General features: G+C 43.0%; 1 protein-coding gene across 1 annotated transcript; it reads left to right on the forward strand.

The window, feature by feature from the left end:
* The first annotated feature begins 5,890 nt into the window (after positions 1-5,890).
* LOC131737970 (olfactory receptor 1-like) lies at positions 5,891-7,405 on the forward strand. Its single transcript, XM_059030440.1, has 2 exons — positions 5,891-6,004; positions 6,390-7,405. The coding sequence occupies exon 2, from the start codon at positions 6,437-6,439 to the stop codon at positions 7,403-7,405; it is 969 nt and encodes a 322-aa protein (XP_058886423.1). The 5' UTR covers positions 5,891-6,004; positions 6,390-6,436.
* The last annotated feature ends 5,888 nt before the right edge of the window (positions 7,406-13,293 follow it).

A 13,293-nucleotide genomic window follows, 5' to 3' on the forward strand; every position in this document is an offset into this window, starting at 1 on the left:
AGCCCCAAACTTGCAAGGAACCTCCACCATGCTTCACTGTTGCCTGCAGACACTCATTCGTGTACCGCTCTCCAGCCCTTCGGCGGACAAACTGCCTTCTGCTACAGCCAAATATTTCAAATTTTGACTCATCAGTCCAGAGCACGTGCTGCCATTTTTCTGCACCCCAGTTCCTGTGTTTTCGTGCATAGTTGAGTCGCTTGGCCTTGTTTCCACGTCGGAGGTATGGCTTTTTGGCCGCAAGTCTTCCATGAAGGCCACTTCTGACCAGACTTCTCCGGACAGTAGATTTGTGTACCAGGGTCCCACTGTTTTCTGCCAATTCTGAGCTGATGGCACTGCTGGACATCTTCCGATTGCGAAGGGAAGTAAGCATGATGTGTCTTTCATCTGCTGCAGTAAGTTTCCTTGGCCGACCACTGTGTCTACGGTCCTCAACGTTGCCCGTTTCTTTGTGCTTCTTCAAAAGAGCTTGGACAGCACATCTGGAAACCCCTGTCTGCCTTGAAATTTCTGCCTGGGAGAGACCTTGCTGATGCAGTATAACTACCTTGTGTCTTGTTGCTGTGCTCAGTCTTGCCATGGTGTATTCTTTTGACAGTAAACTGTCTTCAGCAACCTCACCTTGTTAGCTGAGTTTGGCTGTTCCTCACCCAGTTTTATTCCTCCTACACAGCTGTTTCTGTTTCAGTTAATGATTGTGTTTCAACCTACATATTGAATTGATGATCATTAGCAACTGTTTGGTATAATTGTTTAATCATACACCTGACTATATGCCCACAAAATCCCTGACTTTGTGCAAGTGTACCTAGAAGAATTGATGCTGTTTTGAAGGCAAAGGGTGGTCACACCAAATATGGATTTGATTTAGATTTTTCTTCTGTTCACTCACTTTGCATTTTGTTAATTGATAAATATAATCTATTAACATGTCTATTTTTGAAAGCATTCTTACTTTACAGCATTTTTTCACACCTGCCTAAAACTTTTGCACAGTACTGTATATATTAGAAAACAGAAGAATAGGGAGAGTTTAGGAATGTACCATCTACATATATTTACCATAAATAAATAGGGGTATTTATAGGAATGCACTATATACATGTATTCAACATTAATTGTATGGTGTTACACTTCCATAAATTAGGGTTTGTAAACTTTGGACAACCACTGTATACGCACACACACACACGGTATAAATCTATTCTCCAGCAGCTTACAGGATTACATTTTTAGGTGCCCTGCCAAACGGGCAAACAAACGTTTCTCTTTCAATTCGAAGACGACCACCAATGACATTATGTATGGGATATGCCTGCCCATTGGGTAGGTATCGCTGAGCTCTCTATACCAGAGCTGCCGATAGGCCCCTTCCTGGGATGATGCACTCGGTCCCACCCACCAAGGGGATCAAACCTTCATCCAAAGGAAGCCATTTCTCTTTTTCATTCTCAAGACGGTACTGTGTTGACCTTTTCCAGGATTAACGACTTAGAAAAAGATAGAGCCTTTTTGCCTTTCTGTCTTTAAGCGGCTTCCTCGCTTGCATGGTAGGCCGCTCTTTGCATCTGTCTGTCGTGTGTGAGCGACTGCCTGTGCAGTCATCCCTGCTGTCGAGTAGACCCTGCCAGCTGTGTAGGCCCGCCCACCTTGGTGAGTCGGGCCTTGTAAACAGACAGTGTGCTCTCCCCTATACTATCTTTCTACTGTGTTTTGCTGTCTGCTTCAACTCGCCCGCCGGTGCTTCGGTACCGTGGCGCACGCATAGCCCTTGATACTTAGGTATCTCGGTGCACAAATGCTCAGTGCATACGGCACACGGTGCCCAGCGCCTCAGCGTCAGTGCATAGTCATAGCACTGCACGGTACACGGTGCACACGGTGCTTGGTACGCACGGTGCACACGGTGCTTGGCACCCACCGCTACAACGCTAGTGCGGGAACGCACGGTGCTGCACGGTACGCGGTACACAGAGTGCACAGTACTCAGTGCGCACGGCGCTCGGGATGCACGGTGCACAGTGCACAACATGGTGCTTGGTACAATGCTAGTGCAGGAACACACAGTGCTGCACGGTACGCGGTGCACATTGTGCACAGTACTCAGTATGCACGGTGCTCGAGACGCACGGTGCATGGTGCACAGGGTGCTTGGTACTATACTACTGCACGCGGTGCACAAGGTGCCCACAGTACTCAGTGCACGGTGTTAGGTACCCTCTGCTACAGTGTTAGTGGGTAAGTGCACGGCGTTCACACTTAGCCAGTGCTTGAGCGCAGTGCTAAAAACCCCAGACCCACGTCAGGCAAGTCGGGGTTCCACCCCTACATGGCCTGCAATGTCAATATCCTGCAAGAGGACAAGCATACCCTCTGTGCACGGTGCTTGGGTGTTCAACATGCCACCTTGGCCCTCGAGAGGGACATGACCTGTAGCATCTGTGAGACTTTCCAGCCCCGGGTTAAAGAAGCTCGCTTGGAGAGGGCCACGAGGGCGAGCTCTGCGTCCTCTATGGCTGGACCGTTGGTGGCTCTTGGCACCCCAAAAGCCCCTCCTCCATGACCTGTCCCAGGACCCCCTGCTAGGTATCCCTGATGTGCAGGCCACCCGCAGTCGCTCCCCATCACCGCAAGCGAGAAGGGTGAAGCATTCTAAGCAGGCAAGGGACATTGTGGACCTCAAGGCCCAGATGGCCCAGGTCCTAGAGCTCCTGGCTAAACAGGCCCTGGCGTTGCAGCCCCAATTGTCCCGTCGGTGGGTGGATTGGCTAGAGACCCGGCGTGTCCGAACCCTCAATGTAAGGTGACGGAAATACAGCCACCCCAAACTGCCCTGCCTCAGCCTCGGCAGCCCGAGCAGAGCCCCTGAAGGCTAGCAGCCTCAGACTCCCTTTTAAGCGCAGCAGCTGCAGTGCTGGCGTGCTTGCACCTCAGACTCCTGGGTGCTCGCCACTGTGCAAAACAGTTATGCGTTTCAGTTCCGCTTGGGACCTCCTCCCTTTCGAGGCATCACAAATACTTTCGTGACAGACCCTCTTCAGGCCTCGGTACTTCAGAAGGAAGTGGCCGCCTTGCTGTGCAAGCGAGCCATTCGTCTCATAGACCCCACCTCCCACAGAGAGGGGTACTACTCAAGGTATTTTCTGGTACCTAAAAAGGACGTTCTCAAAGTGCGTGGACGCTATCCAGAGTAATAAACTATCTCGACGACTGGTTGATCTGTTCCCAGTCATGAGAGGGAGCACTGGCCCACACGGCGATTGTGACAGAGCATCTGGCGAGGCTGGGCCTCACCATCAACAATGCAAAGAGTCGGCTTACACCGGTAAAGTGCACTACGATGCACGCATACCTGTCGGAGGACAGAGTTGCAGCTATCTAGGGTTGCCTCTCCCTTTTTCAACTGGGATCGCAGGTCACCCTCCTATTGTGCCAGAAACTATTGGGTCTGATGGCTGCAGCCATATCGGCCATTCAGCTGGGTCTGCTTCGCATGCGCCCGCTACAAGCGTGGCTCAATGCGTTCCACCTCAATGCCAAACATGACAGACACCATCGTCTGACTGTGTCTCACGCATGCTTGGCAGCCCTACTCTTGTGGAGGACTACCTCTCACCTGCGCGAAGGTGTGCGAATGGGAGTAGTGTTGAACCGCCAAGTGGTGACGACAGATGCCTCCAACTTGGGTTGGGGAGCGGTCTGGGAAGGCAGAGGAGTACGCGGATCCTGGCCGGACCGTTGGACATCCCTGCACATAAACATGCTCGAGCTGCAAGCGGTATCCCTTGCTCTCCACCACTTCCTCCCAGTGCTGAGCGGTATGCATGTGTTGATCCGGTCGGACAACACGACAGTGGTGGCGTATGTCAACCACCAGGGCGGCCTACGATCCCTGGGGTTGCATCGCATGGCCTTCAGGCTATTGACATGGGGTCAGAGGAACTTGCTGTCCCTACAGGCGATGTGAACTGGGCAGCGGGCCTCCTCTCCAGGAGCGGTCTGCATCCGTCAGAGTGGTGACTCCACCCTCGGATAGTGGAGTGCATTTGGGAATGGTTCGTGAAGGCACAGGTCGATTTCTTCGCCTCGGCAGAAACGACACATTGCCCCCTATAGTACTCCCTCCACCGCTCAGGCGGTCAACTCGGCGTAGACGTCCTAGCGCACGAATGGCCCAAAGCGTTTTTGTACGCTTTCTCACCTATACCGCTGTTCCCGGCTTTTCTCGAAAAAGTCTGGTTAGAGAAAGCGTCAGTTCTCCTAGTGGCTCCCAAGTGGCCCAGGAGTCTGGTTTTCGACCCTGTGCCAGCTATTGCACAGCCAGACCTGGGAGATTCCACTTTGCATGGATCTCCTCAGTCAGGCGAAAGGCTCTCTTTGGCACCCGGAACCGTGCCGTGGGTCTGGCCCCTGAAATTGACCACTGGTTAGCCCTAGGGCTATCAAATGCAGTTGTGGGTACATTGCAGAGTGCTATGGCAGACACCACTAGGTCTTTGTATACCTATAAGTTGAGGTATTTCCAGGCTTGGTCTCTGGCTAGAAGCCAGGACCTCATATACCTACCCAATGGGCAGGCATATCCCATACATAATGTCATTGGTGGTTGTCTTCTCTTTCAGGGAACCAAGGTTACGGTAAGTAACCTAACGTTATACATATTGTGGTGGCGGCAGACAAAAGAAACACCAAAGGCAGTTTTGGGGCCAAAATAGCGGAAACAACAACCACTGTTTATTTCTTCCTTGAGAAATGGACGCTCTGAGAAATGGGATGGGGGGCTGCTAGAAAACAAAGAGAAAACATACGCACATCTGAAGTCTTTCAAGGTGCAGGGTAGAAAGATTTTAAAGTTAAACAAACATAGTACCCGCACACTTATATATTATGCTCCAAAGTTGGTATGCAACTGCTTTACAATTGTGCAATACGAGTCTCGCTGACACTGCTAAGTCATATTGAAACCTGCACACTGAGGGGGGCGGGGGGAGTTCCTGGTAAGTGATGCGTTTGTGAACTTCGCAGAGTCTTCTGGGAATTGAATTGTAGTTTGGTGATATCATAGTGCTGCTGTGTGCAGTCGCTGTAATGGTCTGCACTGTAATGTCCGTCGCGGTGATGTCATAGCACTGTTATGGGAAGTCGCTGTAATGGTCTGCACTGTAATGTCACTCGCGGTGATATCTGTGTGGTCTTAGATTCAGGGTGATGTCGTGATACACTCTTCTACACTTTCAAAACCAAAAAATCACTACGTTTACAACGACCTTTGGAACCCCAAATTGTACTATATTTATCCAGCTTGGAAAAGCGTGTTCAAAGCATAGCCATTTTGATTCAATTAAACATGGTTTTAAGAAATGCTATCACACAACATGAACACATGTAATGCAGGGGCCAGTAAAATAAAAAATACAAAATACCAGTGAAAGGGCACAGAGCTGCAACGGTGCAGAGCCACGATTGTAAAAATGTTTTACTTTTCAGCATTTCACAACAGACTACTCTGACTAATCTAACATGTTTTATCTGTTTATATATTTACTCATGAATATATTATAAATATAGTACATTGTCAACATACAACTCCGGAAAGTTGTGGGAAAAAAACCCACTACAATGTAATTAGCAGTTATCTGTTGTAAACCCAAGTGGCCACAATCAGGTAGGTTTTGTTGTAATGTATCCAGAGACTCTCTCTCACTCTCTATACTGTACCACCAGTTAATTAAAGTTTACCAGTCATCACTCTTGAGGATGATAAGTACTAGCATTATCCTTTACAAACACCCCACTCACACCCCTTTGGGAAAACAAGACAAACTTAATAAAAAGAGAAGGAACAACCGACAGGATACAGACTGCTTCAACATTTCAACTGTAGTGTAGTCATTGAAATATCTGCATATTACACATTCAAGTATAACCTACCAGTAAAGAACAAAATATCTTTAACAGAATATAAGGGAGACCAGTGATAATTCATTAAAGCTACTGAGAGGTAAGAGAATCAATTTTAAAACCTTTGTTAAGCAATAGAACCCGAAGAAGAGGGCTTTACTGTCTGGTTTAATGTCCTGAAGGTAAGGGCATTTAACATAACGGGAAGGGCCTTGCCAGATTGTAAAGTTCTCTTCTGAGGGTTCTATTGCTATTAGAGAATAGATGCATTACAAAACTAACGTTTACAGTTTCTCTGTTTGTTTGTTTTTTCGTGATTTTATGCAGCACTAGTTTTAGTTTTTTTTGCTAATAAATGCAAACTATTTTCTCGCTATTCCATGAGTAATGCGGTTTGCTCAGAATTCTGGCTGTGGTCTGGAGTAGTGTATTGTTAATGGTCTGGAAATGAAACAGCTTCTTCCTAATTATTTTCTTATTTTTAGGTGACCAAGAGAAGATACTGGTACTCAAGAATCTTTGACTCTCTGCAATGTCTCCCAATTCAACAACAATGTCTGTGAATGTTACCTCTGGTAGACCACTGTTTTATATTAATGGGTTTTCTAATATGTTGTATGCAAACTATTATTTTATTTTCTTGTCTGTTGTTTATGTTTTAACAATATTAGCCAATGCATTTCTAATGCTAATAATATGTGTAGAACAAAGTTTACATAACCCCAAATATGTTGCTGTTTTTCATTTAGCTGTAGTTGATACCTGTTGTAGTACTGTGGTAATCCCATTTGTAATTAAAACATTCATTTTCAACTCCCAGTTTATTGTGTTCGAGGCCTGCCTTGCTAATATGTTTTTTGTGCATTTCTTTAATGTATTGCAGTCACTTTCTCTTGTGCTCTTGGCATATGACAGATTAATTGCCATATGTTTCCCATTGCGTTATCACACAATTAATACTAATACTAGAATGACTGTAATTATAGTTGTAATTTGGTTAATTTTCTCAGTTTTGTTGCTTGTCCTGGTCCTTCTAGTTGCACGGCTGTCCTTCTGTAAATCTACAGTGATTGACAGTTATTTTTGTGACCATGGACCTGTTTACAAACTGGCCTGTAATGACACATCAGCCAATTATATTTTTTCTGTACTGTTGATTTCATTAGTTTTAATTTTACCAGTGGCCCTCATTATATTGTCGTATGCATGCATTCTATTTGAACTTTTTAAAATTGCATCTAGGGAGGGCAAAAGAAAAGCTCTTAAAACATGTACCTCCCATTTAATTTTGGTAATAATATTTTATTTCCCAATATTAGTGACGTATGCAGCAGCAATGGTCTCTGGTATTCATCCCAATGCTAGAATCTTAAATAATTCATTGTCTGCTACCATCCCACCCCTTTTGAACCCCATTATTTACACTCTGAAAACTGAAGAAATAATGGAATCGATTAAAAAGTTGTATAGAAAAAACAAGATTTTCCAGGTAAAAAGCTGATATTTGTACACATAATGACTGTATCATATCATGTTACAATACATGTAAAATTTTAATAAAATATAGGTATATACTGTAAAATGTTAATGGATAAAATGTCCCTACTGCAGATGTTCTTGTGTAATTCTACCCGTTTCTTTACTTGTTCTTCACATCCAGTAACTGGAATGAGTGATGATTTGTGAGATGATAACCTGTTGTGTTAGTTTTTATTGCCTTGGGTCTTGGTCATGTTGGCTGAAGCTCCTATATTTTACAATATGTTTTAACAGACACATCTATTTTTATTGCAATTTACTCCATGTGTGAAGCAAGTTGAAACTGTGAAATACTTACAGAAAGCAAATATTAGAAGTTCAGTTCCTTAAATTATAACATATTGTAGAAATCTGTGTGTGTCTTGAATTGGCTGTAATACTGAGATGACTTGTGAGTATAACAGTTCTTGGATCAAACTACAATGTTTTTATTTAATGCGACTGACTTAATTGTATTCAATTGAATCATTGTTCCTTTCACCAATACTGTAAACAACTGCCAATACTATTATATTAAACTTGTGTGAATATCCGGTTACTTCCAATTGCTTGAATTACTTGAGCTATAAAACTTATTTTAACAATTGATTTAATAATGCAATTTATGAAACTTGGCAGACCTGTATATGTGTAATATTAAAAATACAATTGTGTGAATATTTGATGAATTGAACTCATTTTTTTTGTACCAGATTCTTGAGGCAGCAAGCAGTTTATTTTTGACACTGCTATGGAAAACAATACCATTAACACATCACCTTTTTGTAATATTTGCATTGTTAAAAACTGCATCAACATTTAAAACATGTACCTCACATGTAACCCTTTCCAGCCCACATTTACTTCTAAGGCTCGGAATATTAAGCAATTCATAAAATTACAAAAACACAAACACTGCAAGTTGGGGCATGTGATTTATTCTGAGCTGTGCACTGACTACATACCTGTTATCAATATGAAATAAGATATACAGGTCGTACCTCTTTGACCTGAAGTTAATCCTGTAGAGCTCTACAAGCATGTCATGCATGTGTGCCCCTCCCATGTGCTGACTGCACTGCTTCACAGCTGCTGGGCCTGGAACCTGTACCTGCTGCTTTTTACCAACAGACCAACATTTCACATCTCAGCTGGTGTGCACTCAGTGAAAGATGAGGTCAGGTACACACATTTGTTGACAACCCCCTTTATCCATTATTATTGATGTGTGATTGTGACAAACTGGCTGAGTGGAAGCAGCTGCAGGAGTGATGCAGTGCGTGTAAGAAGCAGACAGAGATAATTGTAATCCGATTTGGAAATGTTTTATTTTGGAGATTTCAGGTCTGTCGACCAAACAATAATTCCCCGGCAATACACACCAATGTGTACAGCACGGGGTATATAACCAGCTGTGGGCTGTGTTGTGGTGTAACGACCTTGCGTGAATAAAATCTTGATTGACATACGGCGGTCGTCTGGTTCCTTCTTGGTGCGTTGTTGTCATGTAAAAAAAAAAAACTTCAATAAAGACTTTAAATAACTATAAAAACCTTGCTATATGTGTTTCAATTCATTTTTCTGACTTTAAATAACTATCAAAAAAACCTTGCTTAGTTGTGTATCTGTGAGGTGCTGCCTTCCAGCATATTCTATATACATTGTTGCAAGGAAATTCACTCCCATTGACTCTGACAGCGCAAGAGTTTAAGATGCTTTGCTGGGATAAAGATTATTAATTATTAAGTGATTAATTTAAAGTCATTGAACCCACAACCCTCCGGTCAAGAGTCCAGAGCCTTAACCACTACTCCAAACTGCTGCCTTGATATGTGGTTAGCTTTGTTCCTAAGTAGTTCCTAATCGTGGCATTGGTGCTGGATATTGTAGCGGCTTGGAACACTGATGGATCAATCAGCATGCAGCATTCTAACAATCCGTTTTGTAATTATAAGTATAGTACTAATAAATCAAATAAATATATCATAGAAATAAGCGAAAGAAAAAAACATATTTTATGTCTGCAGTATTTGATGGAGCCTACTGTAAATATTGTGTGCATTTTGGTAGTAAACCACACGTTCTTTATAAATCTGGGGTTCAGCAGTTACAAAACCTGAAAGAAAGTCAAGAAAATCAGAATTCCCCAAAGCAGCAGTAATAGTTGACAATGAATGTGTGTCTGTGATGCAACAAACTAAAACACCTATACATCAGAAACTGAATTCAGCTTATAAAGAAAGAGTGGAAAAAACAGGCAGAAGCTATTTTTATATTTGAATAACTCTCAAATATTGCTTATTATAGTTGGACTCTTAGTATGTTACTTAAAATGTACTAGCAAATGTGTTCCAAACTGCACTGAAAGAAACATTTCCTTAAAGTATGTTATATATTTGTTGAGGTGAGGTCAGGTCACAGGGAACCTTTTGTGAATTTAGTGAACCAGTCAAGCTACAAGGTTAGACCCGCCCCTGTTAATCACTAATTGATTGATTGTGTTCACTGTTAAATTAAACCAAAATGCTACAAGTTCTAGTCTACTTTTTTGTGTGATGGGGAGGGGGCAAGTATATTTTAAGAAGGAAAAGTAGATTTCTAAGCAGGACAAGTAGATTTTTCTAGCATTTTGTCTCTTGGACAACAAGTTTTTTTTAGGAATTGGCCACCTCTGAAAAGTGTTAAATCAACCCTGTTTTGCGATTGTATGACCTTTTTTTTTTTAAGTACAAAACGGCATTGTGTGCTCAGCAAGATAACAGGCCTAGTTTATTGGGCTATGTTAGCGCTATTCAAAAATAAAATAAACAATCTTATGAATTATTTGTTTAATCATTAGGATTATGTGTTTGTCACGTTTAAATGGTAATACTAATAGAGGATCTCTTTTTTAAATCTGGCTTTTTGTACATTTAACATGTTTCAAGATGACAACACAAATAATGAGTTGTTATCATCTACAATAAATACACCCGAAGTTTAATTTTTAAACTATGATTGTATTATTATATACTGTTATTTTAACGCCTTCGGAGTTGGTACGGCGTCAGTGACTTGAAGAAAAAAAAAATCCCAGTTTATCACTCAGCAAATCTGGTAACCTTCTCTTTCTACCCATGATAAAATGTGCATTGATCAGTTTCCATCTGTACCATTCAATTGGTGCCAGTGTGTGTAAATGACACATGTCAGAGGTCCATTGGTCAATAGAGAGTATTTTATTTTTCATGAGATGATATGATAGGCTCTACTGTACGTATGTTTAAATATATTGGAAAAAAACCTGCTTTGGACATATATACACTACCAGCGGATATGTCTCCCATAAAATGCTTGCTACTAATATGATAAATGAATTGTTTCTTTTAAATGAAACAACATTAGATAAAACCTGACAAGGTAGGCAGCAAAGAGAAAGTGCAGGTTATCAATGTAAAGGAAAAGTGCTAGTAATCCAGGTAATGGAAAATGCTGACATGCCCGTGTAATTAACCCCTATATTAAGCTGTACTCCACCTTCAAGGTGTTATATTTGTAACCACTCATCTCTGCAATTGTATCGCCTCCTTCACTCTGCACACAGACAACAGAGTACTGAGTTGGAGCAGCGGACAGAGTGTGATGGCGTGAGAGAAGGAATAGGGCTAAAGTGTGAACATTAATAACTATTTGAAAGCTTGTAAAAGAAGCAGGAAAGGGTTACATGTAAAAGTTATGTGTGTCTGAAACTAACCTGTCTAGAGTTATATATAACAAAGGGATCCTGGAGATTTCACAATAAATCAGAGACTTGCTGCAACGCCTTTATGCTATTTGGGTCTATATGCACCTTCACCTCCTAAGACAAACCCTGACACTGTGTAATGGGAAATGCTTCTGTAGCAAGTGAAGGTTACCCAGGCAAAGGGAAAGTGCAGCATGCCTGGGTAATGGGAAGTCAGCTTTCCCAGGACTGGGGAAATGTATCCATAGATAAAATATATTTTATTGGCTGCAACCAATATTTAGGGAAACATTTCTTTTATAATTTTTTTTTTTTTACTTTTGAAAGCTTAATGGTCACATCTTGGTAGTGTAGTGGGCCCACAGGAAATGCTGTATTGGGTTTTGTCCTCAAGCAGGTTCAAGAGAAAAATCAACTTTGGCTAGTTTATCTCCAGGCAGAGACATCCTCTTCTACGGTTAGATGACATAACAGCGAGTCCAAAACCGCGCAACATCACCGCGACGGACATTACAGCACCGAACATTACAGCGACTGCACATAACAGCGCTACGACATCACCACACCAAACTACAATTCCCATAAGACTGTGAAGTTCACAAAAGCATCACTTATCAGGAACTCGGACACACGATGCAGTCAGAGCAGGGTTCACCACAGATTTTTTGATTGCAGAAGACTATGTATATTGTAACGATCTGTTCTAAGTGTGTGGGTGTGGGTGTGTGCGTGTGCTGTCCTGTCTTTCCCGCCGTTTGTGTGTCACCCTGCATGAATCGGTGAGTAAAGAGTGTTTTGTGTCTAGGCAGTGCTCGCACACTGCCTGGGGTGTCACAAGCACAGTGCAGCTGTATGTAGATGGGCTCTGTGTTGGCTGCACTGTGATTTGTGTTCGGTTCTGGCAGTCAGCTGCTTGCGCGGGACCGAGTGATTGGTCAGTGTGTATGTAAATGTGCCCTTGTGTGTGTGAGCCAATAGGGCTCAGGGGGCATCTCTATTTAGGAGCTGCCTGTGAGCAGATCAGGGCTGTGTTGTGGTGTCCTGACGTTGAATGAATAAACATCTGAATGAGATCTCCCTGCAGTCGTCTGGCTCTATAGTTTGTTCCCCAGAAACGCTACAATATATATATATATATATATATATATATATATATATATATATATATATATATATATATATATATATATATATCATACATTTGTTTTTGATTACTCCTCCACAGGACATCCAGGATTGGGCTAGGACTATATAAAGAAGGATAGGGCAGTCAATCCCGTGATGCAGTTCGGTACTCAATTACAGGCCCCATTTGTGGAACCCGCTCAGTACTGAATACATTGCGGCGATGCTGTGTTGCAGCGCCAGGATATACCGGTATCTTTTTAATAACAATACAAAATATTGTTAATATAAAGTGACTGACTGTTACTTATGCAAATTAATGCTTGATTATGTCAAGAAACATTTTGCCAGGGCAAGCGCAAATAAGTTAAAAGCATTGCGAGTGCACTGTTAAAGTGCTCTACGGGCTCCAGAAATGGCTCCACTGTTTACTAACTCTGCCCACATGTGACATCATTTTCCTATCCTTCTTTATATAGTCCTAGTATTGGGGAGCGATACACGGACATGACGTGTTGAGATTTTTTTTTTAAATGTATATTTTGTACATATTTGTAGCCGATTTGGGAAACGGCGCCTGGAACACGCGTCCTCCGCAACGTGCTCCTGCCAAGCCGTCATTTTTCGTACTGCAGATCCACAGCGATGCCACCAGACCTATAGTGCCGGAGGACAACACAGATCTGGCGGCTCCACTGCAGAACCACAGGCGCCCTATCGGCCACAGGGGTCGCTGATGCGCGTTGAGCCGTGGATTCCCCTGCCGACCTAAGCCCTCCCTCTCCGGGCAGCGCTCAGCCAATTGTGTGCCGCCCCCACGGTCGGCTGTGACATAGCCTGGATTCGAACTTGCGATCTCTAGGTTATAGGGCACATCCTGCACTCCGCGCGGAGCGCCTTTACTGTATGCGCCACTCGGGAGCACCAACTTTATATTGTTGCCCTTGCTTCTCTGCCCTGTCATATCCGTAGTGAACCCACTGTTTTCTTTCTGCATGACGCTTTTATCCAGAGCGAAGTTT

Source organism: Acipenser ruthenus, chromosome 9 (assembly GCF_902713425.1).
Source record: "Acipenser ruthenus chromosome 9, fAciRut3.2 maternal haplotype, whole genome shotgun sequence".
Lineage (NCBI taxonomy): Eukaryota > Metazoa > Chordata > Actinopteri > Acipenseriformes > Acipenseridae > Acipenser > Acipenser ruthenus.